The 27562-nt window shown below is 51.0% G+C and overlaps 2 protein-coding genes across 3 annotated transcripts in view; both read left to right on the forward strand.

Annotated features, from left to right (window-relative positions):
- CCDC180 (coiled-coil domain containing 180) overlaps positions 1-1820 on the forward strand; it is a 50581-nt gene extending 48761 nt beyond the window's left edge. Inside the window, exons 36-37 of the mRNA XM_075559507.1 lie at positions 283-418; positions 1689-1820. Coding sequence (XP_075415622.1) covers positions 283-418; positions 1689-1820 — 268 coding nt within the window. The remainder of the gene's footprint in view (positions 1-282; positions 419-1688) is intronic.
- A 4648-nt stretch (positions 1821-6468) lies between these two features.
- TDRD7 (tudor domain containing 7) overlaps positions 6469-27562 on the forward strand; it is a 59025-nt gene continuing 37931 nt past the window's right edge. For both annotated transcript variants that reach the window (XM_075560189.1, XM_075560191.1), the window contains exons 1-4: positions 6469-6607; positions 17095-17307; positions 20483-20624; positions 21622-21835. In XM_075560189.1, coding sequence (XP_075416304.1) covers positions 17101-17307; positions 20483-20624; positions 21622-21835 — 563 coding nt within the window. In that variant the 5' untranslated portion in view covers positions 6469-6607; positions 17095-17100. The remainder of the gene's footprint in view (positions 6608-17094; positions 17308-20482; positions 20625-21621; positions 21836-27562) is intronic.

A 27562-nucleotide genomic window follows, 5' to 3' on the forward strand; every position in this document is an offset into this window, starting at 1 on the left:
ATGCCAATGTGATGGTCACAACTCCCTTTTGGTGAGCTCCTCCTGCCAGCCGGGCACCATGCAGGGCACCGGGCACAACCACATCCCTGAGGAAGGTCCCCATTCCACAGATGAGGAAAGTCAGGCCCAGGGCATGGCTGACTACTCACCCTGATGGGAACAGAGCTGAGACTGTGTGCACAGTGAATGCCCAGCGGGTGTTTCCTTCCATCCAGATGTTGGAGCCATGGCACCCAGGCGAGGCCACGCCCAGGGGAGCTTTTCATGCCTGCTTGTTTACAGGAAGTGGCCGGGAATCAAACCCACCGAGTTCACCATCCAGAGCAAGATTCTCCTCCGGAAAACAGCATCCATAAACACCGCCAAAGCCACCCTGGGCCACCTGGCGGCTGTGGAAGCTCGAGATGCCGTTTACCTGGTGAACAGAGAGAATGATAGGGTGGGGTTAGGGCACATATCCCAGGGAGCCCAGCACATCTGCTTTTGGCAGTGTGTACCCCCACGTCCAGCTGCCTTAGGAAGGAGGCAGGAGCTCCCTGACACTGGGAACCCCGTCATTTGACCTGTGGGTAAGAGGTCCCATGCAGGTCAGCCTCTACCACCCTCCCCCCCCCGCCAGAGCTACAGCACAGGGGGAGGTTCCCAGGTGTAAAGAGATGAGCTGAGGGTGCATGGTTCCCATGCAGATACTGTAGGTTTAACAGCCTGCGTGCCCATGCTGCCAGGACCCAGCTGAGAGCCACTCCACCCTGAGTACAGGGTGAAGATTGGTTTTCCGGGGGAGTAGTTGAGTCACAGGTGGTCAGACGTGCCAGGCAGGGTGAACAGAGTCGGGGAGGTATGGAAGCAGTGGGGAGAGGGGTTTCCCCGCGGTGAGGGGGACAGGTGGCCGCAGCAGTGACTGCAGGCAGGTATAAAGGTGTAAGCCCTTCCTGGGGGCCTGCATTCTTGACACGGCGCGTGTTCTCTCCCTGAATCCTCTGAACAGCGACTCCACTTTATCCCTAAGTCACTGGTGAGCAGCCGAGGCTCACTCAGAGACTCGCGCCCTTTGAGGCCCTGATGCACAGGCAGAGCCAGGACTTGAACTCAGTGCCTGGTGGGCCCCTGTGATGCCCCCCTGGCAAGGTGGCTGCATGCAACTCCCGCATGGGGGCCATCCCAGCCCCGCCTTGCCTGCAGGCTGTGGGGCCTGGGGCCCAGACAAAGATCCTGTGTGACCCTGGGACAGCCTAGACTCCCTGTGAGCTGCACCGAGCCCCAAATCCCCTTCGGGAGGGCTGCAGGCCTGGCCAGAGCATGCCTGGGGTCTCGAGGGAGGCCAGTAGTGCAGAGTCTGCAGTCTGGCAGGCGGTTTCATGCCTAGCTACAGACCAAGAGGTCACCCAAAGGCACCTCACAAGACAGGCCCTGTCCACAGCCTTGGCAGCCCTGTGGGGGTGTTGTTCTCCTCTGCAGCCTCGGGTCTTCACCTAACAACTAGTCCGCGCCCCCACCCTACCCCCACCCCAGGGCCTCAACTGCCCCATCTGTAAAATGGGGACAGAGTGACCCCAGGTGGAGAGGATTCCCTGAGAAAAGGCTCTGCAGCCCCTGCCTGGGGCCTGGAGCTCCCTCCCCTGCCGACAGCCACGGCCGTCCACTAGGGCCCCTTCTCACGAGGCCCCCTCCTGCCACCTCACTTCCAGAAATACATGGCCTCCTTTGAGGAGGAGACGAAGAAGATACAGAGGGAGAGCGCGCTGCAGCTGAAGGAGGCCCAGTGCTGGAAGGACACCTGGAAGCGTGCGGTGCGCACCATCCAGGGCCTATACCTGTGACACCCCAGCCCCAAATAAAGGCTCGCTTTGCCTGCACTCCTGCTTCCTGCTGTCACCTGGGAGAGCCATCACCCCCAGCGCCTCAGGCAGCCTCACGGTGGCACTCACTGGGTCGCTGGCTGTTAGAGTCAGTCCCTGTTGGTTGCGCCCCTACACCTCCTTGTTTCTGAGCCCCACCCCGGGACTGGCGAGATGTGTGACAGTGACAGACCCCCATCAGGATCCTCCCTTGCTGCTTCTCTGACCTTTCCCCAGATAAATCCCTGCAGTCCCTGAGCTTTGCTATTCGGTGCCCTCCCCCCCCCCCCCCCCCCCCCCCCGTCTGTGTGGCCCCACAGGCTGCACAGCTTTAGGATCAGCCCCTTTCTGCTGACTCACCTGGAGCCTTTGTGGGTGGATTAGGGCCTTTGCTGGGTCAGCGTGGCCTGGGCTCTACACAGGCTTTCAGCAGGGCTTGCACCAGCTCTTCCTCTCACGCGGCTCATCTTTTGTTCTGTTTCATTTCCCCCATACTTAGAACAAATCCACCTGACCTGGAGTGTCTCTGCAGTGATTCGTGAGGCAATCACGGGCAGGAGAGAGCTAGGACGGCGAGGGTGGTCATGCGTGACCCCGAGCAGCCCCACGCTCTGCCCACCCACAACTTTTGGCAAAACTTCATGTAAGGGAAAGTCCCTGGAGCCTGGGTCCCAGCCACAGACCACGCTCCATGCCTGTGGGTGTTTGGTCTCCAAAATGAGTATTGCTCATGTTCATTATGATCAAAATACACTCAGAGATGAGTCACACACACACACTCACGTGTCTGAGGTCAGGGCCCAGCAAGGCACTCCAGAAGCAGTTCCTGCCCCTTGGGAGCTTCGAGGAGTGGAGCACCCGTGCCTGGAGGGGGACTGAGCCTCGGGCTTCGAGGAGTGGAGCACCCGTGCCTGGAGGGGGACTGAGCCTCGGCAGCTCATCTGGTGACAGGAAGGAGCAGGTGTGTGTGTGTGTGTGTACGTGCGCGTGCCTGTTCAGGGCAGAAGAATGTTCTGGTGCAGAGTCGAAAGCGGTAGGGTCTCTACTGCGTTAGGGCCACTGCAGGTTTCGTAGGGTGGTGTGATTACTTAGATAATAATCTTTCCTTAAATCATCACATCCCTGAGGCCAAAGGGTCACTGGCTAGCCTAAAGCCGTTAAAGAAGAGGTCAGGAGGGGCCACAGGGAAGCCAGTGGAAATTTGTGATAACAGCAGCACACTGGGGACAATGTCACCAGTGTCCACATAGAAGAGTTGTTAGCATGAACAGTGTGCTGTGCTAAGTGTGCATCAGAAACACAGAAGAGTACCTTTTGTACTTGTGACCGGTGAAACCCCATCTGTAGAGCTGCCCCGTGGTCGCTGTAAAGGCTCTGAGAGGACGTGTGTGTCTTTCTTGGGCTGTACTTACAGACTGGCACGTCTTATCAGGTGAGGAAAAACCCCAGGGAGCTACAGCTAAGTTCTCGGGGCCTAGTGGCCTCTCCCTCTCTTTCTGAACCAGTGCCTGATCCCCAACAATAGCACTGGCCGCTCCTGTCTCACACTGGTGGTGGCTTGAAGCTTACAGCCAATGTAGCTCTTTCCACACAGGCTCTCCGGGTGTGGAAAAAAATAAGTCCCAGTGGAAAGATCTCCATGTTTCTCAGTCCAGGACAGGCAAGCAATAAACCTACCTTTTGCTGGCTTCACAGCTATGCCTTGATTCCAGGAGAATCTATGCCCCTCTGAAGAAGTCTCTGAACAGATGACCTGCCTTTGGCCAGGCAGACCTATGATGGATCTCCTGCCCAGCCACAAAAGCCACCTGAGCAGAGATCTCGGGCCCCCTGGCCAAAGCCCGTGGGTAGTACATCTGCCACTCCTGAGGGGGGGCTCCTGGGCCCTGCCCTCTGGTCCAAGGATGAGCTGGACGTTTGCTGAGGGACAGTGCCTTCCATGCTGAAAAGGGCTCTTTGCCCTGAGGGGATATGCATCCTGTAAAGCTGGATTTGTGGAGTCTCTTAGTGATACTGAGTTAGCCTACTGACGAAAAGGCTGATAGTTCTAATCCACCCCAATTTGCCACAATACTTCCAGAGGGTCACAGACATTGAAACCCAGTGCACAGTTCTGCTCTGAAGCATCAGGTAGCCACGCCCAGAACCGGTTCCACAGCAACTGGCTGGGTTTGGGTTTTAAGGCAGAATTTAACCCGGGTGCACAGTGGGGCCTTTGGGGACTCCGAACCCTTCTTACAAATCATACTCCAAAGTGTGTGGCTCTGTTGCTCTCGGATCTTCTCGGCCCCTCTCCTCCCTGCAACCGAGCAAGAAACACTGTGCTTAAAGAGTAACGACTCATCCGTATCATCTCGGATGCCCCTGAAGTCTCTTGGAATTGAATTCTATCTAGGACGTGGAGCGAATTCTTGAAACTAAAACCAAACAAAACACCACTTCCTAGCTTATTCTTGGTATGTCAGCTACACAGGAACTTCTGAAAAACCTGCTGATAGGCCTTGGCCAAAACTACCTGCAGAATGGACCAAAGAACATGTGTCACAGGCTAATTAATACACAGATGAAAACATGCTCGGCACTACTCTACACAGGGAAATGCACACTGAAAGCCCAACGTGATGTTCCTAGACCTCTGCTGGAATGGTCACACGCAAGAAGACAAGACGAAGTGCTGGGTGTGAGGCTGACGACGTGCAGGATTCCCGGCAGCTCCAAAAGGGTGCCAACACCCAAGAAGCACCTGGAGTTTCTTAAAATGTTAAAAAAGATACCCAGGAAACAGCAATTCAGCCAACTACTTATGAAAGAAAAAAGGATCACCCCCAAATCTGTACAGACGTGCTTTAGCACCTTTTTTCGTCCTGGGCCCCAGCTGGAAACAAAGCACACGCACGAACTGGCGAATGGATGAATAAGCGGCGGCATAGCCACCCAGTGGCAGCTACTGAACAGGGAAGGGAAAGGGACTGTTGACCTACAGGCAGCATCCATGAAAAGCAAAACAATCCCACTGCGTGAATGAGTCAGTCCCCGCCCCTCGAAAAAGGGCAGTCTCAAAGCAGCCTTCCATTTATATGTACAACTCGAGAAGTGCCGACTACAGTGACAGCAAGCAGATGTGCAGGACAGGGAGGGGCAGGAGCGAGATTACACGGGGCCTGAGGCAGTTTGGGGTGTTAGAGATGCTCATTGTTTGGACTGCCATGATGGTGTCACAGGTGCACACAGGTCAAACCCTCAAGTGGCATATACGTAACACGTGCAGTTTGTTGTATGTCTCACCTATCCATCAATAAAGCTATAAAAAGCCCAGTAGAACAGTAGTCAACCACAGGCCCACAGGAGATGCACGTAGGGTGCAATCATATTGACTACAGGGTACACCGGTGCAGAATAAGAAATAAGCCAATAACTACTGGGTATCCAGTAATTTTACAATGAATGAATGTGAGGCTGATCACGTGCCAGGCCCTAGAACTAGAGGCAGGGACAAAACCAAGCTCCCTGTGCACACAGCTTTAGTTGGAGGATGCTGTGGTTGGCTGGTTTTAGGAAGCAGATGGCCAGTTCTTCGTAGTCTCAGTGTGGGAGCCCCATTGAAACCTACACACACACACACACACAGCCCACCCCACCTCACCCCCCGAGAAACTGCGGGTGGTTTCACACTGCTATGCCACCAGAGGATTATTTTTCCCTCACTGCCATGAGTCAAGGTCGACTCACAGCCACCCTGTAGCATTCAGGGGAGAACTGCCCCTTTGGGTCACCGAAACCGCAACCCCTTATGGGAGTACAACACCTTGTTGCTCTCCATCAGAGCAATGCTGGATCGAACTGCTGACCCTGCGGGTCGCAGCCCAACGTAAAATAGACAGGTGCTAAGGGAGGAAAAATTAAAATAGGAGGCCCCGGTGGAGCAGTGGGTTACATCCCGGGCTTCTAACAGCAAGGTCAGCAGTTCGCAACCAGCAGCCACTGAGATACAAAGTTACCAATCCCGAATCACGTGGGGACCGCTCCGCCCCGCGCCCTAGTGTGACTGTGGGGCGGACTCTGATAGTGCGTTGGTTTGGGGGGACAGGCGGGGGAAATGGTCGGTGTCACGTTGGTTTTTTGGGGGGAAGGCGGGGGAAATGGTCGGTGTCAAAAGAGGGCAGGGGCATTTTAGGCTGTGACCAGCCTCCCTTCTCTGAACAGGTTACTTCTGCGCTACGACCAGAAGGCAGAGGCGTGGAGAAGAAACAGTGTCCTCCCCGGACGTCCACCCCGGACGTCCAAGTCAAGAAAGGTCTGCGCGGGCGGGTGAACGCGGGTGGGAGCGCTGAGGCGGTGCCCACGCTCCCGGGTGGCTCCGGGCCCTCCCGACCCACCGGTACTTGCGTTGCCCACGAGGGGGCACCCGGCCGCCCGCCCTCGGCCGCCGTCCGCCCGTGCGTGGGCACGCGCAGAAACCGCTAGGCGGCGTCGGTTTCCCTCCCCGCGCGCGGACGCCGGCGTGGGCCGCCGCCGCCGCCAGGGGGCCCGCGCGTGCGCAGAGCCGAGGCCGGGGTGTCCGCGGGGCAGGGCGGAGCGGAGCAGCGGGGCGGGGCCGAGCGGGGCGGGGCGGGGGGCTTGCGGAGATTCCGGAGCCGCGGTGGCGGCGGCCGTGAGGGGAAACCGAAAGTGGGCGGCGGCCGCGGCTGGGGCCCTGGCGGAGCCGGCGGTGGCGGCGGCGGGAGCTGGGCCCAGCAGTGCGGGGACGGGCCGTCGGGCTCCGGAACGAGGTGAGCGCCGGTCCTGCGGGCTCGACAGGTGCCGGGCGACGCCGGACGAGGTTTGGGGCGGGCGCCGCGCCCCGGGGCCCCAGCAGGGGGCACCGGCCCGGGCGGGACTCGAACCGGCACAAGCCCCCTCGCCTGCAGCTGCGGGGCATGCCCCGCTCCCGACCCCGGACGCCGAGGCTGGGCGCCGGAGGAGTTAGGAGTTCCAGAGCGTTGTGTGTTAAATCTCGGACGGGACCCCCTCCCCGGGCCGCTCGCCGGGGCGCTCACCAAGGACGGGCTGCAGAGGGGTCCGCGGCGCCGCACGGGGGCTGTGGACAGAGGCCAGAGCTGCACCCCAGCAGTGGTTCCCGGGGCCGGCAGACAGTTGCCCGAGCAGCGATATCCCTTGCCCTGGCTCTTTGGACGCTAGTATCCAACACCCTAGGCTTTACGCTTGTTAAAGGCACCGACTTCCCTTTACCGACCTAGGCGGCCCGGACCAGCCCGTGCAGGCCGTTCCCATAAAGCAGGACGCACATACACCTACCTAGCAAACCGTCAGCACCTGGTGGGGACACAGCGCCAAGCTCAGTGGGAAGCATGGGTCCACGAATAAGTTGTCTCTTACCTTTCACCAGGATCCCCCTACAGGTTAGGTTCACAGCCTCGGCTTGCTTGGAGGGCACTGGTCAGAGTCACATCAGAGGGTAAGTCGGAAAGCATTGCTATAAAATCTCAGACACCTTCGCTGAAGCTGTTGTTTCTTGACCTACCCTCCACCCAGGTGTAGACTCTTCTCTAGCCCTTCCCCCAGAGAACCCTGACTGCTTTCCATGGACGACACAGGTAAACAGCATCCGTGTGGGCCTCAACTCCCACTGCTTTGAAAGGGTCCTTGAGTTTGGGGGGAACGAAGGAGAACTGTGAAGGAGCAAGATCAGGGCAGTAAGGCGGATGGAATAAATGTTCCCAACAGAGTTCGCAGAGGACAGCCTTTGCCATCCTTGAAGAATGAGCAGGAACCACTTGGGGGTCGAGAGGGGAATGTCCTCGGCACAATTGTCCTTTTTCTCACCAGTGCAGTTTTCTTAAAACTTCTAATAAACCTAGTGATCATCCAGCGTCCTTAGAGAAAATCTAACGAGATGGCCCCTTTGGAACATCCCCTCACCCCTCTCCCAAAGAGTCCCCCTAACCTTCAGGGCTGACCCCTTGACCTTGAGTGCAATTGGCCCAGCAGGGCCTCTTGGAAGCCCTGTTTGGATTGGACTTTCTGTTGAAGGCACTCTGAGGAGTCTCAGACAAGTGTCTTACTGGGAAAATTCCCCTGCAGTCAATGGTAGAACTGTAGTTAAACGCATTATGTCGGGCATAAACCAGTGGATGTATGAATTGGAACCCGAGAAACAATGCTTTTTTCACTTGACCCTGGTCGTTTTCATTAACAACCAAAAGGTACCACTCTCAAATGATTTTCAAAGAGCCAGGGAGTAGAATAAATATACCTGCCCCGAAGGATTCTGAAAACTGTCCCACAAAGCAACAGAACAAAACCTCAAAGCCACCACCCCTCCCTCCCACCTTACTCCATCATCCAGGTGGGAAAGCTGCAGAAACAAGAACTGCGCCGCCTCCAGATGTGTAACAGCCTGGCGGCAGGGTGAAATTTAGAACCCAGTCCCCAGCCACCTGCCCTGCAAGTGTGACATGAAAAAGAACCTGCACTGGCCCACCTGGGTTGGGGTCCTCCTCTCTCTCTGCAGTCTGGAACCACACGCTTCCTCTGAGCCTGCTTTGCTTCCATACCAAACGGCAGGGAGAGAGGGCAGAAAGCAGATCAGCCAGGACTGTAAACGCTTCAGTTGATAATGGGAATCGAGAACTAGCTGCCAGCTCTCTTCCTTCCGCCAAACTTTCAGGGTTGAGTATGCTTGCGTTTCAGTTGCTTGGTTCATTTTCACTCTATAGAATAGAAATTGCCACACGTGGAAGATGGCTGCACTTACCCTCAACCGACCTCCGTCATACATGACTTACATGCAAAGTTCTGTGCTGTGTGATGTGTCCTGTGGTCTCTGGATGGAACCCCGGCCGAGGACCCTTTGGCCACCCTCAGAGAACCACCTCTTTGCTGTGATCCAGCAGTTGGCAGGGCCACCTCACTTTAGTCCTTGTAGTTTGGAAGCAGTGTAATACCTGTGAACGCCCTTTTAAGTGTACTGGTTGAATTTGACTGAATGAGCGCTGGTATCCTGCCTCAGGGAACGTCCACTCCTGAAGGACCTCTCTAAGTTCTCCACAGTATGATCTGGTTGGGCACTTACTACGGATGGAAAGGAAAGAAATGCTTTATAGACCAGCTCTCTGTTCGAGAAATTGGTCTTTGCAAGATCTGAGAGTGGACAGAGTGTGTGCTTTGTGTCCGGGCACTTTCAAGTGCAGTAGATAATTACAAGGCAGAAGTTCCTTGGTCGTTGGGAGTGAAATCTAATTTTACATGTAGATGATTTTTATTTCCTTTTTGAAGCCAGGCCTACTTTGTCTTCTACTTCCATTTGTGCTTTACTCATGGGCCATATTTTTTTTAAGTGGGTTTCCAAACAAACGATTTCAAAATAGGTCATTGATTTTTATCTTTTTATTTATTTTGTCAGTTTTTCGTCGAAGACATGCCTAGCTGCCATTCCGAGTATCTGATGGGCACAAGGCAGCCAGAGTGAACCCGGAACAAATGTGGGGGTTTCAGTATGCAGCTTGGTCATGAGTAAGCAGACCCGTGGTTTCCATTAGGCCCCTGGGCCTCAGTTTTGCTTCTAAAGGACTATAAGAAACATTGAAACCCATAGCTCCTGCCCACCCTCCTTATCCGCCAACGAGGACAGAGAGTCCTGAAGTGACCAGCTCCGAAAGCCATGGCTAACTCGTAGCAGAACTAGTAGTAAGATGCACATTCCTGGCTAAGCCACTTGATCATCTCAGGGCTTTCTAGTATTGCGCTTCTGGAAATCTCCTTGCATAATTATACACATTCATGGCTAGGTAGTTCAAAACACAGGCTTGAAAGTGTAAATGGAACTCTAGGGAGGGACTCACCTCAGTCCAGTAATTACCACCTTGTTTTGAAAAAGGGGTTCAGCGAAGGAGTAGTTCAGGTGGTAACAAGTTGACTAATTGAAGAGAGACGCTCCCAAACCTTTAACAAGAAACCTCATCAGGGTCTTTGAGGAAATTCCTTCTCTGAGGCTCTTTATTTGTGAATTGCAGAGTGTTTGGGTTAGGTAGTCTTAAGTGATTTCCCAAAGCATTCTGGGACTTTAGGAGCCAGACTCATTGCAAAATAGTGTCTTCAAGGCGAAGGGCAGTGTTTACGGAAAGCCTGTGCCCTAAAGCGATACTCAGGTGCTTTGAACGGAAAAGACGAAACTCCCCATAGTGATCTCAATTTAGCCTAATAATTTTTCAGCTTTGCTGTGGGATTGCGTACCACTCCACACTCAGACTCGGGACATGAAGACTAATGAAGAGGTTGAGGCCCGTACGGGTAGTAGGCAGTTGGACTCACCGAGGAAAGAGAAAGTATAAGATGGGAGCCAGAATGGCTTGGCTAGTGGTCTTTGGGCGCCAGGAGTGCCTAGCTCTAGGGGTCAGAGGTGCCTGGGTGGAACGGGCCTGAGGATCAACTGCTAAGTGAAATGTCGGTGGTTCCAACCTGCCAGCCACTGGCAATCAGCTCTGTAAAGATTCCAGCCTTGGAGGTGCCATGGGTCAGTTTGACTCTGGCCTGGGAGGCTGCCATGAGTGAGAATCTACTGGAAAGCTATGGTTTGGCTAGGTAGCAGATACCATGTAAGTTATGAGGGGCCGGACTGGAGGTGCCATGACTTTTCTTGGGGGCTTTATTCAGGTATATGAGAGAGAAAAGTTACGAATTTTTTAGTAGTTTTGATAGAGATCATTGCGGTAGTTTTCAATTATGTATTTAAATCTTGCTTTCTCTGAAAGGTGTCATCACTTTCTTCTGTCCCCTGCCCCTGCTTCTCATGTCCTTACCATCTTGGAGTTCTCACAACTAATTGTAACACAGGACAAGGGGAACAGAATGAAATGGTGGAAGGAGCTACCAAGTGCCATCGTTGGTTCCTTGGCAAGACACGAGAGTTCTTGTTCATTTGGATGCCATACCTTAAACCAGGAAGTGGACAGCTCCTGTGTCCTGCCCCCTTGGGAGACAGTCCCTGTGTGCCACAGGGTCTCTGAGTCAGAGTTTGCGCTCAGAAGCCAGCCCATTAGGAGCAGTGAAGGGCACCTCTAAATGGGTGGTTAGAGACCTGGGGTCGTGTTCTGGCTGGGACAACAATCACCTGGGCCTCAGTTTGCTCATTGAAGGGTTGAGAGGCAATGGTGGGAAGGCATCGATGCCATAGCAGGATTCCCCCAGGTCTGTACTGAAGCTGGACCCCCTCCCCCCCATCCTAGGTTGTGTTCTCAGCCAGGTGGGATCTACAGACATTCCGGACCTGCAGGCCCAGCAGGGTAGTGCCAAACCAAGTGATCAACGTACAAGAGGATCCAGCAGCTTTCATGCCGAGCTTGCCAGCTCATGAACAGTGTAAAGGAAGCAAGTGGGAAACTTGGGGCGGGGCGGGGTGGGAAGGGAAGAGGACACGGATGCTGTACTCACATCACTCCGGGACGCCAGTGCTTGTTAATGTACACTGAGCTACTTAGCTATTATCCATCCACCCCCACTTCCAGGGAAACGGTTTTAATCAAGGATCTACTGACTGCTAAGCACAGTGCTGACTCAGCACATAAAACTCCATGTTGGACGCTTGTCGACCAGAAAGGGGCAAGGACAGGAGGAAGGGAAAGAATGAGGAGGAAATGGAGCCTCTGTCTGTGCCCCTCCCCCCCCCCCCCAAAAAAAAAAAACAACACACAGACTTGCTGAGTAAGGACTTTGCTCACTGACCTCCATCAGGCTTTGAACTCCGGTTCATTCTCCAGGCCCACCTTTTACACTGTTGCTGAAGATTTGTGTTCAGCTTGAGACTCTGAGTCATGGCAAGGTATGCATGTCCTGTGATCCATAGGCTTTTCAATGGCTGTTCTTTCTTTTTCTGAAACAGATCGCCAGATCTTTCCGGGTCCCAAGCCCCAGCCTCTTAGCACCCAAGTGTGTCAACTGTTTGCACGCCCAAGGGACTCAATAGTCAACCCTCTAAGGGCACCCTGGGGGATTTTAAATGAAGAACCTGCAGCCCAAAGCAGGAGTCTCACCAGCCTTATATTTCACACCCTACTCTAACTTAGGGCTCTCTTGATACTCTTCTTATGTTTGCCAAGATTAAAAAAATAATAATTACATGAGTAGCAATGAGTACAAAGAAGAAGAAACTGTTCTGGAGTTGATTGTGGTCACAACTGTACAGCTCGTCTTGATATAATCGAATTATTGAATAGTATGGCGTGGATAAAGTACTAGTAAAACTCTCAGAAAACAAAATGAAAGCTAACTTGAATTCCCTTAAACCTCAAATGACTTGTCTGATACTTCAGTGAATAGAAACCAGAGGAGATGAAACTGACAGATGAAAATGGCAACTTGAAAATCGAGGAGGGCCAATGTTGAGAAAAATCCCCTAGGACAGCAGTTTTCAACCTGTGGGTCACGACCTCTTTGGGGTCAAACAACCCTTTCACAGGGGTCGCCCGATTCATAGCAGTAGCAAAATGACAGTGATGAAGTAGCACCGATAATTTTATGGTTGGGGGTCACACCACATGAGGAACTGTATGAGAGGGTCACAGCCTTAGGAAGGTGGAGAACCACTGCCCTAATAGTGAAGTTGCTACGATAAATTTCCCTTCAGTGGATGATGTCCAAGGTCAGAAACTTGATCTTTGTACTTGGAGGGAGGTAGTCTCCTATACCTTTTTAAAAAGCCCTTGAGAGTATAATTGCCATCTTCAGAAATAGCTCAAAAAATGCCATGATGACCAAGGTTTGAACAAAAATTAGAGCTTTGTAGAGGCGCTGGTGGTGCAATGGTGAGTATGCCTGCCTTCTAGAATTTAAAGCTTAGCAAAGGACTGTCGTCTAATTGAAAATACGAGCTTTAAAAACTCTCCATGTAACGTTTAATTGTTGTTTACTCTGTACCTAGTACTCCTAACACCATTGTGGTAATGAAACCAGGCTGAAGAAATGGGCCGGGAGGGGAATCTGTACCTGAGCGTGGCAGCATTTACCTGCCAGGTTTCCTGACTTTCTATTGCTGCTCACCTGCTCTGAGATTCCCACTGTACAGCTTAAACGACTCCCCTGCCTCCCTGTTTGCAAATAGAGAATTGCAATATATCATTTCAAACCAGAAACAAAAGAACCGAACAGCATAATTTAAAAAGAGGGAGGAGGATACACTATTTGCGAATGGAGGTCTTGTGGACACACAGCTTTGCGGTCTTCTCGGGTACAGATCGTTATTTCTTTCGAGCTTTCAAAAAGCAGCGTGAAACCACACGCTGGCTAGTTGGCGTATTTCTGTATCCACCGGTTAATAGATCACTACCAAGTGACGTTGTGAAGCCAACGAAAACGTGTTTCATGAATCCCAACAGCACCCGCGTGCTGTTGAAAAGCGGGACTATATGAAAGGCGGCGGCATTTGCCGGGAGTCGGCAGTGCTTCCGGCCACCAGGATGTGTGGAGCCCTGCAGGGACACTGGCCCTGAAGGAGTCTGCGCAGCAGTGTGCAGGCACAGTTCCTCCAGCTGTCGATGACCGCCATTAACACTTGCAAGTGGTTTCAACTGAGTCAACTGGCAGGTTTTTAAGAAATTGAATGGGGTTCAAAGCACTTCCTTCAATAGCTTATATTCATCTTTCAGGGAGTAGGAATGGAAAGGAATGGTGTTGGAGAATCTGTCGCTCATTCATTATTTGGTTGTTGTGGTTTTGGCTTTTTGTCATTGGCAAGTGAGATTGATTTAAAGGAGAAAACAAGAAATGGCATAGAAACCCTAGTGACAAAGTCTCCCAGAGTGTGGCATGAGACGGGGCAGGGCCGTGGCTGTCACTCAACGATGCTGACTTCAACTGCTGGCTCCGGCTTGTGCAGCTAGTCATCAGTGAGCTCCTCCGGTTGCCCCACAAAGGCGGTAATGCTGCAGGAGTTGTTCCAGAAGCCCCATCCCATCCAGGAACGCAAGGGGCTCTCCTGCTCCCTTCTGATGGTGGTAATCTGCCGTACAGCCCATCTTGCCAACCACTGACGCTGCCTCCCGCCCACCAGACCGGAGCCGCGCGTTCAGTGGCTCTAGACTTGCACATTCCCGCTCCAGTCAGATCACACTGTCGTCTTTGCCGGTTTCCGGCATGACCTGCCCACACTCCTCCCAGTGCTCACCTGTGCCGAGTGGCTTGCCATCGAACTCTCGGAGCTGTTGGTTACCCACTTCGGCAGACGCGCAGACTCCGCTGGGGGCACCCAAGTCCGCACACACTCAGTTATCAGGAGTGCTGGCGATCGCGTATTCGTGCAGCGTTGCTTTGGTTTCTCTTCCACCTCAGATAACCTCGCTGATCTGCCCCCAGAGTGGCCCGTCTCTGCATCCATCGTGTGTCCATCTTTTTGAATTGTGACCTCTGAATGCAATTCTATGGGCTTCCTAGAGCCGGCTCGGATTTGATGCTCTGTGTTTTCTTGGCAACTGACCTTAGAATGTAAACTTGAAACTAACTTGCTTGGGAGTGTTTCATCCTAGGGGGACTGGTCTCTCATCTAGTTGTGAGCCATGGGGTGTCCATGGACAGGCTTTTGGAAGTAGATCGCCAGGTCTTGCTTTCTAGTCTGTTCATCTGCAAACTGCTGAAACCTTCACCATGGTGGCCCTGCTGGCATCAGAAACACTGGTGGCACAGCTTCCAGTACCATAGCAACCACAAACCACGACCCTACAGCCAAGTGACAGGTGCCCACACGCGTGTGTAGATCAGCATCCAAGTCTCCTTAGCTAATGCAAGCACTAGTTCAAAGCTGTGAAGGGACGTTTTCCCCAGGAGAGTGCTAGGTGATTAGGTGGGTGGGGCAGGCTGGTCGCTGTGAGGAGGAAGAGGGCAGAGAGCTGGGGAATGGTGGAGGTCAAAGGGAAAATTGGCCAGGTGGCGCAGGGAAATTAGCAACTGGGCTCTGAGTTTCTCTTCTCACAAAGCTTGGCCAGCTTCCAAGATGAGTTTTATGACTTGAGGAAATAGCTGGATAGCAAACATTTAGTAATCCTTGACTGTCGCGTCATAAACCATTTTGAGGCAAAATGCCTCCCTGGTGATCAGGAATTTAGTAACCTACCTTCTACTTCTTACTTAAGGTGTGGCAATCCTGAAGTAGAGGCCACAAGGATCTCAGAACTTCATACATCTGCGTTCTCCCCGAACTTCCTCTCTGTTCGATGGAGTCCCACTGCCACAGAATCTGTGCCGTCCCTGTGCTTAGGTCAAGTCTACCATTGATTCTGTCACCTCTTCCTCTTGGCTCTGCTCCCTGCTCTCTTGCTCCTGTTGTGAATGCTTCAGGATTGTTTTTTTCAGCCCCAGAGGCAGGATAATAGAAAATGGGGGGAAACTTAGGCCTTGGCATCCAACAGCCCTGGATTTTCCTACATCCTGTGGTTTTTTATTAAGCTACTACACTTCCCCAAGCTTTGTGTTTCTAAGTTTATGGAATGAGAGTTACACTTTGGTCCAGGCATTATGGGAATGAAGCCTTTAGAAAATCTACTTATTCGAACATGTACAAAAGAAATAAACGCCAAGCCAACCAGGGCTTGGCTAAGACTGTTCAAACCAGCCCCCTGGAACCCACCTCTCTGTCAGTTTGTCCTGCCGTGAGCTTATGTGGTTGTAAGCGGTGCCACGTGATGTTAAGGATCAGCAGGGTTCCCGTGTGGGGCGCAGATTTTAGAGGAGCTTTAGACTCAGACTAGGAACAGGGGCTTCGTTTGAAAACTGGCCCAGCAAAGCCTTGTGGGTGGCTGCGGAACGTTGCTCGGGTGCTGGGAGAGAAGCCCCCACGTTAGAACACTCAAAGTCCCACTGGGAAGAGCTGCTCCCGAAAGTCGCCTCAGCCCGATGACCTGGGGGAAATAAAACTTCATTTACGGACCTTCTTTTGCTGAAAAGACAGTGACTTAAAAATAAGCTGCTGCCAGAAAGGATACATTTTGAAGGAACCTGGTCTTCCCCTGCCCTACCCTGAGTTTACTGAAGTGCAGTTTACCTACAGTGAGTCAGTCATTCTTGTGTGTTTAGAGGGCAGCATCCGAGTCGTTGATCAATGTGTATTGCTTCCATCTTCTAATTAGCTCCCACATGGATGTTTTGTGTATTCACGTTGCCTGTTCTCAGGACCCCCATATGTCCCAGTACTGGTGTTGCTTGTGAAGCCCATGCCTTTCGGGTTGATCTTTCTGAAGTGCAGAGCTGGTTATTTTGTGCTCCTATCTAAGAGCTCTCTCAGGGCGTGTGTTACTTTGGGTAGAAACCTGTGATCATGGTGTTCACATTGTGGCCGTCCTACCACTGAGAGCCCCGCCGCTCCAGGCCTCAGCGTGGAGTCCAGCCACTTCTTGTTGCTGTGAACTGCCACTGTGTTGGCCCCTGCCTCATGGTGACCCCTGCACAACAGAACGAAGTGCTGCCTGGTCCCGGGCCAACCCTGCCCCGTCTCTGATGGTGCTGTTCTGATCACTTTCAGAAGTAGCTTCCACGCCCTCCTAAGTCAGCCTTCCTCTGGAAGCTGTGGGAAAAGCTGTCGAGCCTCCTGGCGGCACACGGGCCTTCAAGTGGTGGCTGTGCCTGCTGTACAGGGGTTGGGCATTGAACCCGGGTGAAAATTCTACCCACCAGTGCCCTCCTCCAACCTCATAACCACCTGGCATTCTTAGAACCCACTGTCGCCTTCTCTCTCACCTCTGTGCTGCTGCCCGTCTTGCCCCCATCTTTCACCTTTTCCTCATCAGGCAGCTGGTTCCTTCAAGCCCGGGGCCTCCATTCCAGCCTCCCTGCAGCTGATAGAGCCCCTCCAAACAGGCCAGACTTCGTTCCTTTCTGGCTCTCTCCTGTGTCCTCACGGCCGTGTCTGCTCTTCCTTCTCGCAGCAGTTATTTCCCTCTGTTACTTACTGAAAACTCAAACGCCCCCTGCCATCAAGTCAATTCCAACTGCAGTGACTCTAGGACAAAGTCGAGCTGCCCCCTGGGTTTCTGAGACTAACTCGGTCCTTGTGTAGAAAGCCTCATCTCTCCAGCAGAGCAGCTGGTGGTTTCAACAGGCTGAGCCCGGCGGTAGCCATAGCCACTGTGCCCCTAGGACTCGTCTCCCGTGTCATGGTCACACAGGAAGCGTTCAGCCATGGTTTACAGAATAATGGAGTTTCCGGTCGGAAAACCCGCTGGAACTTAGAGACTAGTGAACCAACTTATAGTAACCCCTACTGTGTTGTCAACAGGTAAAGATGCTGGAAGCAGATCTGGTTTCAAAGATGCTGCGGGCTGTTCTACAGTCTCACAAGAATGGGATAGCTCTGCCCCGCCTCCAAGGAGAGTACCGGTCCCTGACTGGAGACTGGATCCCGTTCAAGCAGCTAGGTTACCCTACGCTGGAGGCCTACCTACGGAGTGTGCCAGCAGTCGTCAGGATAGAGACCAATCGATCTGGAGAGGTAAGAAGTTTCGACCCCTTTCCTTATGGCTGCCTGGCACTTCTAATTCCCAACCTGGAATCGAGCCAAACTGAATGATGGGAGCTAGGCGGAGGCGTGAGCGGCAGCCTTAGCACAGCCCATAACTCATGGCTCCTGCCCCTTAGGTTCATTTCATTGTAACTATTAATATTTTTGACCCCATTAAATACAAACGTTTACAACTGAAAGTTAACCCAGGCTCACCATTCAAGCAAAATATCTGTACCTTAACAGCCACCCATTTGCAAACCTGCCCCAGTGGTTTTAGCAAGGTCACAATGAGTGTCAAACCTTTGAGATTCTCCTGGTGTGACCTCACCCGTGTGCACCTACCTCATCTGATTCAGTCCCTCACTTGGAGATTGTTAGGGCCTCTCCTACACGCCCTTCTCTCTGGAGCTTGGTACTACCGTCCTGCCAAGATGCTCATGTTAGTCCACACTTTAACATCTTTTGGTTTCTCTGGAAGAAAATACTTGAATTAACATCTGGGCAGTTTGTCAGTAGCAGGCAGAAATTTTTTTGCATGTACTTTATGGGCCGGCAAGTCAACATCTGCCTGTTTGCTCAGTGTGCAGTGTGGTGGGATATGGACATCCCACCGCCCAAAAGAACAACCGAAAACACCTGCTGCAGACTGTGACAGAGGACATTTCTGGGGTCACATGGTGGGGAGGCAGTGCGGTCTGAACCCCCCAAAACAGCGAACCAAGAAAGGAGCATACCAGATCAGCAGCTAGAGCAAAACAGAGCTACGAAGCCCCCAAGGAGCCCCCCCAAGGGGACGCTCCAGGCCAGGAGGGGCAGTTCCTGGACAGTCTTGAAGGCCAGCGAACAGACCCAGGATTTTTGTATATTTCTTCTCTCGTTTAATTTTATTTTTAATTTTTTTCTTGATCATTTACTATTTTCATTTTAAAAAATTAGTTTGGGCTATGTCATAGTCAGCGTACCTACCTATATAGGATAGGCATGGGAGGCATGTCCGAGGAGAGAGCAGTGGGACCAACGGTTCCAGGGAGACCTGGGAGGTGAAGGTAGTGGGGAAGGGAGCGGTGAGCAGGCTGCACCATGGACAGGGGAACAGCTGGGATGTTGGAGTCAATAACAAGGAGGAGATAGGGATCAAGGTGGGTGGGTGAGGTGTCGGAGCAACAGCAAACTAGCTAAAGGAGGTACCAAGAGACAGAAATAAGAGACAGAAATAAGGGCAGGAGGAAGGTAAAAGGAAACAGAGGGAGGACCAAGGAAGCAAAGCAATGGATAGAGGTATAAACATAGCGGTGTAAATACATTAACCCACAAAAATAGAGGTATTGGCCCATGTACATATATTTATAAGGCAATACACTGAGGTGGGGAATGGACTTTGGGCCTCTCCTCATACCTTCCCTCAATACAAGAACACTTTGTTCTAACCAGTCGGCATTCTGAGATGTTCACCCTCCCGACACAATTGCTGAAGACAAAATGGGTGCATAAGCAAATGTGAAGAAAGCGGATGGTGCCTGGCTATTAAAAGATAGAGCGTCTGGGGCCTTAAAGGCTTGGAGTTACACAAGCCGCCATTCAACAGTGAAGCGACAATTCCACATGGAAGAAGCACTCTGCTGGTGCAATCATAAGGAGTCATAGGGACTGGGTAATAGGCATCCGCAGACACATACAAACAAAAACAGTGTTGAGAACGAGTGGGGCTAGAGCGGAGATCCAAATCCCATCTGTAGACAGTGGAACAATCTCCCCACAGAGGGCCCACAGGGAGGGGATGAGTCACCAGGGTGCAGTAAAGCATTGATGAAACACATTATATCCTCTGGTTCCTTGAGGCTTCCTCACCCCCCACCACCATGACCCCAGTGCTGCTTCCAAGTTCAGACTAGACCGGAACATGTACACAGGTATAGAAAGGGACGGGAGCTCATGACACACAGAAGCCAGGAGTAGGAATGGTGATGCTGGAAAGATAGGGGGAAGAGAGAGAGAGGAAGGGAGAAAGGGGGGACCGGTTGCAATGATTGACACATACCATACACCCCTCTACAGGGGGAAGAAACAGAACATGGGGGAAGGGAGACAGCGGTCGGTGTGAGAGATGAAAATAACGATGTACAGTCTACTGGGGGGCTATGAGGGTGGGGGATGGGGGGGGAGCTGGTACCCAGGGCTCAGTAGAAAGTAAATGTCTAGAAGAGAATGAGGGCAACATAGATACAATCATGCCTGATTCAGTTTATGTATGGATTGTGATAAGAGCTGTACAAGCCCCCAACGAAATGATGAAGTAAAAACAAACAGAAAAACACACTTGCTCCAAATGACAGCACGTTCCTTTGGCTGCAGTGCATGTAGGGGTGAAGGATAGACCTGGGGTGTTGCTCCCCCAAACTGTAAGGGGCTCCTCTTGTGTGGAAGTCGATAGTGGAGAGAACAAGGAAGCCAGGATCTGGGGAGTAGTCAAAGAAGAGGTCTGCCTTCCCTCTTGGGAGGTTGATGAGAAGAAATTATTCATTGACATGATGAATTAGAAGTCCTATTAGTAATTTCCCCCTCTCGCTGGTGCCTTGTGAAACCTGCACTCTAAGACTCAACAACTGTTTGTGTTTAGTCTCTCTCTCTTTTCATATTTAATTTTTTTATCATGAGAGACTGATTTTTGCCTCTAATAGTTGGTACCTAATGAACGTGTGGAGTGCTTGAATCTTCATGTCTGACCAAAGAGTGCCGAGCGGGAGCCTTGCGCTGTGACTTAGGAAGCCTCCTCAGCGTCCCTAGGCCTCTGCTTTCCCAGCGTGGAAAGGGAGTAAACATGCCCTCAGGTGAGGAGAGTGAAGGTGTGCAGGTCTCTTTGCGGTCCATGAAGTACCGTGCTTGGAAGCAAAAGCAGGTTTCCTCTGGTTTGCCCAGTAACCTCATCGTACTCAGCCCATTGCAGATGCTTACGTACCTGTTTAAGGAATTAAATGAAAAGTGTTAACTTAGGTACCAGACCCCGCTTGACAGACGCCTGGTAGAAAAGAAGCATTTCCGCCCGCGTTATCAAGGGGAGAGAGCCATGAGAATCTGTAGCCAGCCGGATGGGTAGACAGGTGCACTCTGGACTGGGCCTCTGAGCTAAGAGCTGTTTCTCGCCTCCCCTGCCTGTCGTGAGCAGATAACCTGCTATGCCGTGGCGTGCACAGAAACGGCACGCATCGCCCAGCTGGTGGCTCGCCAGAGGAGTTCTAAAAGGAAAGCGGGGCGGCAAGTTAATTGCCAAATGAGAGTGAAGAAAACCATGCCGTTTTTCCTAGAAGGTAAGGACCCCTTTTAGGCTAAAGCCTGTCAACCCACTGAACACCCTCGATGTAATAAAGGACCTGAACGCTAATGTTCCCATCTGAAGTGACTAAGTGACTGTGAGGAACATCATTTACCGAGTGAAATGATCGGCATGAATAACTCAGAGCCAACCTTGATGGCACTGCCAAGGACACAGTGTGCTTTTAATCTGATAAGTTGTTTTGGTAGGGGGGGGGGGTCTCTCCAGAGACATGTTGAGCTAACCAAGAACTTAACTTTATCGCTTTTATTCACTAACCTCTGTTTGTAAAAAAGGCCTGAGTTGGGCAGTATACTTAATTATTGTAGACAGCTCGGTCTGTGTTTCCTGAGTACCTAAACTGCTGAGATCCAGCTCTGACAGTACCACACAGGAGAGGGGTCAATGGCCCAGTGAGCATTTTAGACAAGGGACTGCGAGTGGCTTGGAAAAAGGGAGACTTGAGCCTAGATCCCAAAAGAAGGGAGAAATCTGGAGGGGGGCCCGGGAGGGTGGGCCGAGTGTGCTGGGCTAGACAGGCTGCGTAAAACCCATTGAGCTTTCACCCGGTGAGTGGGAGCGAAGTCACTGATCAGTCTAGCACAGCGGTTCTCAACTTTCCCAGTGCCGCGACCCTTTCATACAATTCCTCATGTTGTGACCCCCAACCATAAAATCATGTCCTTTGCTACTTCATCGCTGTCATTTTGCTACTGTTATGAATCGGGCGACCTCTGTGAAAGGGTCGTTCGACCCCCAAAGGGGTCGAGACCCCAGGTTGAGAGCCGCTGGTCTAGCAGGGGACGGCACAGGCTGAGCAGCCTCGCCTGCTCAGTACTTGGCGGTCTCCTTTTCCCCTCGTGACTCACCCTCCAGTGGCGGCCGCCTCATGTTCTTTCCAACCATTCTGAGAGCGGGGACCCATGGACACAGGTAACACAGCAGGGCCTGGGGAGAGGAATCGAGGGTCTCACGTGTGCCTCACTTCACAGGAAAACCCAAAGCAACCCTCAGGCAGCCAGGATTCTCGTCAGATTTCTCTATCAGCAAGAAGCCTACTGCACCACTGTTAAGAGAGAAAGGAAACGGTCTTGGAGTGAAGTCTGGGGCTGAAATGCCTCCGTACCCGTTCCACACAACGCTCGGCAGTGAAATATTCGCCAATCCCCCGGTGCAGAGACACGTGGTCTTGCCTACCACCAACAGGTATGCAGCCTTCAGCACGAAGGAGGCTCTGGTGAGCCCAGGGTAGTAACTATTGAAGAGGCATGTTCCAGGTAAGAGAGAGATGCTTCCTGGTGTGTCTCAGAGAAACACATCTTCTTGTGAGCCCACTTTCCCTCTCTGAGGGTGTCTCCGCCCGCTTCTCTGCATCGTTGGCAAGCGCTCCCTGGAAAATTCATTTTAAAAGTTCGCATGAGTTCCCCTCAGACTATACTTTAGCACAGTATTGTTGTGCTAAGAGAGTCAGACACGCTGTTTCTGAACCCCCTTCTAAGTTAAGTAAAATCCGATTGTGTTGTGTGTTGCACCGGGACCGTGTGGCAGCTCCCCGGACCAGGCGCCAGAGGACAGCCTGAGGGAAGTTCCCAGTCTCCGTGCTGTCATTCACGAACCACAGCAAATTGCTTACTTTTTCTGACACGGTGCTTTCTTCATTGCTCCCGTGAGAATGTTAAGCCAAACGATCCCAACAGTTTGTGATCTTTATGCACACAGTCACTCAGGAGTGGACACACTAGGATTCATCAGCCAAACGCAGCCCACTTCTTGTTGTTGTAAATAAAGGTTTATTGGAGTCTGTATACACTCCTTTGGACCGCTGGGGTTCCAGTCTCCTGTTTTTGATACTGTACTATGCATACATTCCCTGGGGTGACGGATGCACAGGTTCTCTGTTGAGTTCTCGCAACTTTCCGTGACTCTGTAATGACTGAAATAATAGATAGATAGATAGATAGATAGATAGATAGATAGATAGATAGATAGACAGACAGTTAAAGGACAGCAAACACCTCCCGTGTAATTTTAGTTTAGAGTTTCTGTCTTAAAGTTGTCAAAGTGCATTTGGACAGACTATGCTACAGATAATTTTAATTATAGGCTAAGATGTTGTAAAACTTGTTCATCAAAATATTTTTTTATGTTGTACACTGGGTAAAAATTTACAGAGCAAATTGGTTTTCCATCCAACAATTTAAACACGTTTTTATCCCTGATGTTGATTGGAATCCTCCCCACAATGTCCCGCTCCCCCCATTATGTCTGCCCCACTCCTCCTCCTCCTCCCTGCCTTCTCCGCTTCTATGCTGGACCCTGTCCGGGCCGATGCTCTAAGGAGGGCATCCTCCCTGGGCTTAGGGTTCACTGGTTTATAAGCGTCTTTACTGTTAGCTGGAAATGGAGTCAGTTCCAGCCGTGGAGCGCGGCTGAGAGCCATAGTCCCTGGAGTTCCTCCGGCCTCTTACCAGGACTCCTTTGGAGTTGTGTTCCGTTTATGTCCCCAGCCTAGTCAGGCCCTCCGACTGGGCGGTTGGCAGAGGTAGCCACCCTGCATCTTGTCATTGTGTCTCAGGTTTCTGGGGACTGGTTTGCGTGGCCCGTGAGTCCTCTGCGTTGATTGGTTCCCTGTGATTTTCTTCACTCTTCTGTGCTGCAGACAGTCATCGCACCATAGATAGCTGTAGAAGAAGCCCTGGTGGCGCAGTGGTCACGTGCTGGGCTACTCACCACAAGGCCAGCAGTGTGAGACCACCAGCTGCCATAAAGTGCAGCCTTTGTGTTGCTGTGAAGAATTGCAGTCTGAATTGACTCAGTGGCAGTGAGTCTGGTGGTAGTGGTGTTGGCTGATCACAAACTTTCAAGGCCCCAGTCACGATGGGTCAAAGCAGGAGAGAGAACGTTGTCTTTGTGAACTGTGTTCTACCTCTCTGCCTTGGGGTCTCCAGAGACTCTGGTCCTAAGGCTCCAGCCTCAGGGACTCATTCACTCAAGGTATTTAGTTATAGCCAAGAAATCTGTGCAATTTCCACAGGTTACCTAGACATGTGGAAACACCCTCTGCCAAACCTATGTGTATTTGGTGGGTAGAAAGCCCGTTCACCTTCCTCCACCTGCTCAGTTTGTATCCACTCATCGATGAGTGGATTGTGCCTGGAAGAGTTTACCCTCATCACCTTTCATTCTGTGCTCCTCCCAGTGTCTTCCTTTGTCTTAGCAGTTTCATTTTTTTTAGAGCACAATGCAAATACAGATTTGTATTTTCAGATAAATGTAAATACCACCTAGTGCAGCGGTTCTCAACCTGTGGGTCACGACCCCCTTTGGGGGTCAAACAACCCTTTCACAGGGCGCCCAATTTATAACAGTAGCAAAATTACAGAGATGAAGTAACTACAAAAATAATTTTATGGTTGGGGTGGTCACTACAACATGAACTGTATTAAAGGGTCGCAGCATCAGGAAGGTTGAGAATCACTGACCTAGTGGCATATTATGTACAGCTTTTTTAGTGTTAAAATGGAAAAAAGTTACTCTTATCAAAATGCAACAATAGAAGTTTTGTCTTTAACTTCCATTTATGAAAGATGACTGTAGTAAAACACAGTCAGGGCAGGTACTTAAATTTAGACTCATCAGACCTTTTGAAAAGCTGTCAACGCTCTTTCCCGGGGAGAGAAGAAACACCCACCCCACAGACGTGGCTTCGTACCCTGCACGCAGCTTCACCCCTGGCTCTGGAGGTCGGGGCCTCTGAGGTTCACTATGAAGACACGTGTGCCACTTGATTAACTAGAAAGGTCTAGACAAGATAGCATATCCCACAGTCTCCCTTGTAAACTTAAGTTTACCTTGTTAAATTATCTCCAGTAAAATACAAAGATGATTCAGGCTAGACAGGTCGGCGGTTTATGGTTTCTCTGACATACAGGAGGGAAGGGAAGCATTTAGCTTTAAAATAATAAAATTTGTGATCATTGTATTTTGTTAAAGTGACAAGATTACTAAGTAAGATCTTTAATATATCTTTTACCTAAACCTGAAGAGAGAGAGAGAGAGAGAGAGAGAGAGAGAGTGTGTGTGTGTGTGTGTGTGTGTGTGTGTGTGTACACACATACTTGTGCATGCTGAAGGATGAGGGTCCCAGCAGGTAAGAAGAGAGATGAGATTGCTGTTTGTACGTTGTGCTAAGAGCATGAGTCTCCAAAATCACCAAACTCACTGTGCCTGAGTCTCTTCTTCCTGACAGGACAGCAAGAAAGGGCTGTCTGTCTGTGATTGAAAAGGCACTTAGTTGAAAAAGCTCTCTTTCAGACCCCAACTCTTCTCAGATCCTTCCCTGCCTAGGGCCTGGGGGACACCCTCCCCCAGAAGCTTCTGGGCATGGGGAGGGCAGTTATTTAGCAGTGGGGGCTGGCAAGAGGAAGGGTTCCCTAGGGACTTGGCTTTCCGTGGGTGGGTGACCCTCCCCTTGTCTCCTGCCTTTTCTCTTCCTTGTATTTAATTAATTAAACAACCCCTTTTTAAAAACTAAAAAAAAAGAAAAAGCTCTCTTTCAAGATTAAGCTAAAGTAAATGAATATAAACTTATTGTTGATGTCTGAGCCCTTGAGTGTTTACAACTTACTAAGTATTAGTAAGTATTTATAGAATGCATTCTAAAAATTACATGCATTGCGTGGTTCTGATCACAAAATATGACATGAAACATTTGAAAGTACAAGAAGGTAAAAAGAAAAATATCACTTTTAATCCATACATAATTAAAAAACACCTTTTTAAAATTGTGCCGTAAATATTTTATAACTTGTGAACATTTTTTATGTTATTCAGCACACTTTGGCCTCATCATTTTTAATGTCAGGGAAGTCCAGTGTTCAGTCTCCCATTGTTGTGTGTGTAAATGAGCCTCACAATTACAACCCTGCACAGCGCATACGTGCAGAAAAGTCCTTGGCCATATTCAAGGCTAGCTCCTTCGAGTGAGTTGCCCAGAACTCCTGTTTGGGGGACCCACGTTACGGGCGTCGTGCTAATTCCTGCTGCAGACAGTGAAGCAGAGGGGAAGGGGGTGCGTGCTTCTCGGGTCCTGGCCAAGATGGCGCTTCTCGCCTCAGTCAGCTGCTCTGAAGGGCAAAACGTGCCTGTGGTGGCATTGTGATTTTGATTCTGAGCAGAGTCAGGCGCTCATTCCACCGGCACTTATCAACGCTTTGTAGATAGTGCGCGAGCTGCAGGGCTCTGCTGCTGCCCAGTGCTTCTAAGAGCTTTCGTCTTCCTATCATGTAAACGTGGTTTGGTTGTTTCTTTTAATGTTTTTAAAGATCATTTTATTGGGGGCTCTTACAGCTCTTACAACAATCCATACATCAATTGTATCAAGCACACTTGTACATGTTTGTTGCCATCATTTTCTAAACATTTACTTTTTATTTGAGCCCTTGATATCAGCTTCTCTTTTTCCCCCTCCCTCCCCCTCCCACCTTTGTGATTCCTTGATAAATTATAAATTATTATTATTTTCATGTTTTACACTGACCACTGTCTGCCTTCCCCCATGGTTCCTGTCATTCATCCCCCTCGGGGTGGGGGTTGTGGTTATGTGTCGATCATTGCGATTGGTTTTCCCAACTCTCCCCACCGTCCCCCACCCTCCTGGTATTGCTACTCCCATTTCTGTTCCTGAGGGGTTTATCTGACCTGGATTCTGGGTGTCTTGAGCTCTCATCTGTACCAGTGTACATGCTCCAGTCTAGGCTGAAGTGAACGGCAGGACTGGGGTCATGATGGGGGTGGGTGATGAAGCCTCAAGGAACCAGAGAATAGTGTGTTTCATTGGAGCTATACTGCGCCCTGGTTGGCTCATCCCTTCCTTGTGACCCTTTTGTGAGGGGATGTCCCATTGTCTACAGATGGGTTTGGGGTCTCTGCTCCACTTCCCCTCCCCCTCGTTCTCAGCAATATGTTTGCTTGCTTGCTTGTTTAGGTTCTTCTGATGCCTGTTTTTTAAAAAAATCATTTTATTGGGGGCTCATAGAATTCTTATCACAATCCATACATCTATCCTTGTGTCAAGCACATTTGTACATTTGTTGCCCTCATTCTCAAAACATTTGCTTTCTACCTGAGCCCTTGGTATCAGCTCATTTTCCCCTACCTACCCCACCCTCCCTTCCTCACGAACCCTTGATAATTTATAAATTATTATTATTTTATCATGTCTTACACTGTCCAACAGCTCCCTTCACCCTTTTCTGTTGTCTGTTCCCCAGGGAAGGGGTTATATGGGATTATATGTAGGTCCTTGTGATGGGTTCCCCATTTCTCTCCCACCTTCCCTCCACCCTCTGGTATCACCACTCTCACCACTGGTCCTGAAGGGATCATCCACCCTGGATTCTCTGTGTTTCCAGTTCCTATCTGTGCCAGTGTACATCTTCTGGTCCAGCCAGATTTGTAAGGTAGAATTGGGGTCATGATAGTGGGGTCAAACCATGTGATAGTGGGGTGGGGGCAGGAAGCATTAAAGAACTAGAGGAAAGTGGTATGTTTCATCAGTGCTATACTGCAGCCTGAACAGCCCGTCTCTTCCCTGCGGCCCTTCTGTAAGGGGATGTCTAGTTGGGCTTTGGGTTCCCACTCTGCACCCCCCCTCATTCACAATGATAATGATTTTTTTGTTCTCTGATACCTGTTCTTATCAACATCTCATGATCACACCAGTTGGTGTGCTTCTTCTATGTGGGATTTGCTGCTTCTCAGCTAGATGCCCGCTTGTTTACCTTCAAGCCTTTAAGACCCCAGATGCGGTATCTTTAGATAACCGGGCACCATCAGCTTTCTTCACCACATTTGCTTATGCACCCGCTTTGTCTTCAGTGATCATGTCAGGAAGGTGAGCATTATGGGATGCCAGTTTAGTAGGACAAGGTG

The sequence above is a fragment of the Tenrec ecaudatus genome, chromosome 10, assembly GCF_050624435.1.
Source record: "Tenrec ecaudatus isolate mTenEca1 chromosome 10, mTenEca1.hap1, whole genome shotgun sequence".
Classification (NCBI taxonomy): Eukaryota; Metazoa; Chordata; class Mammalia; order Afrosoricida; family Tenrecidae; genus Tenrec; species Tenrec ecaudatus.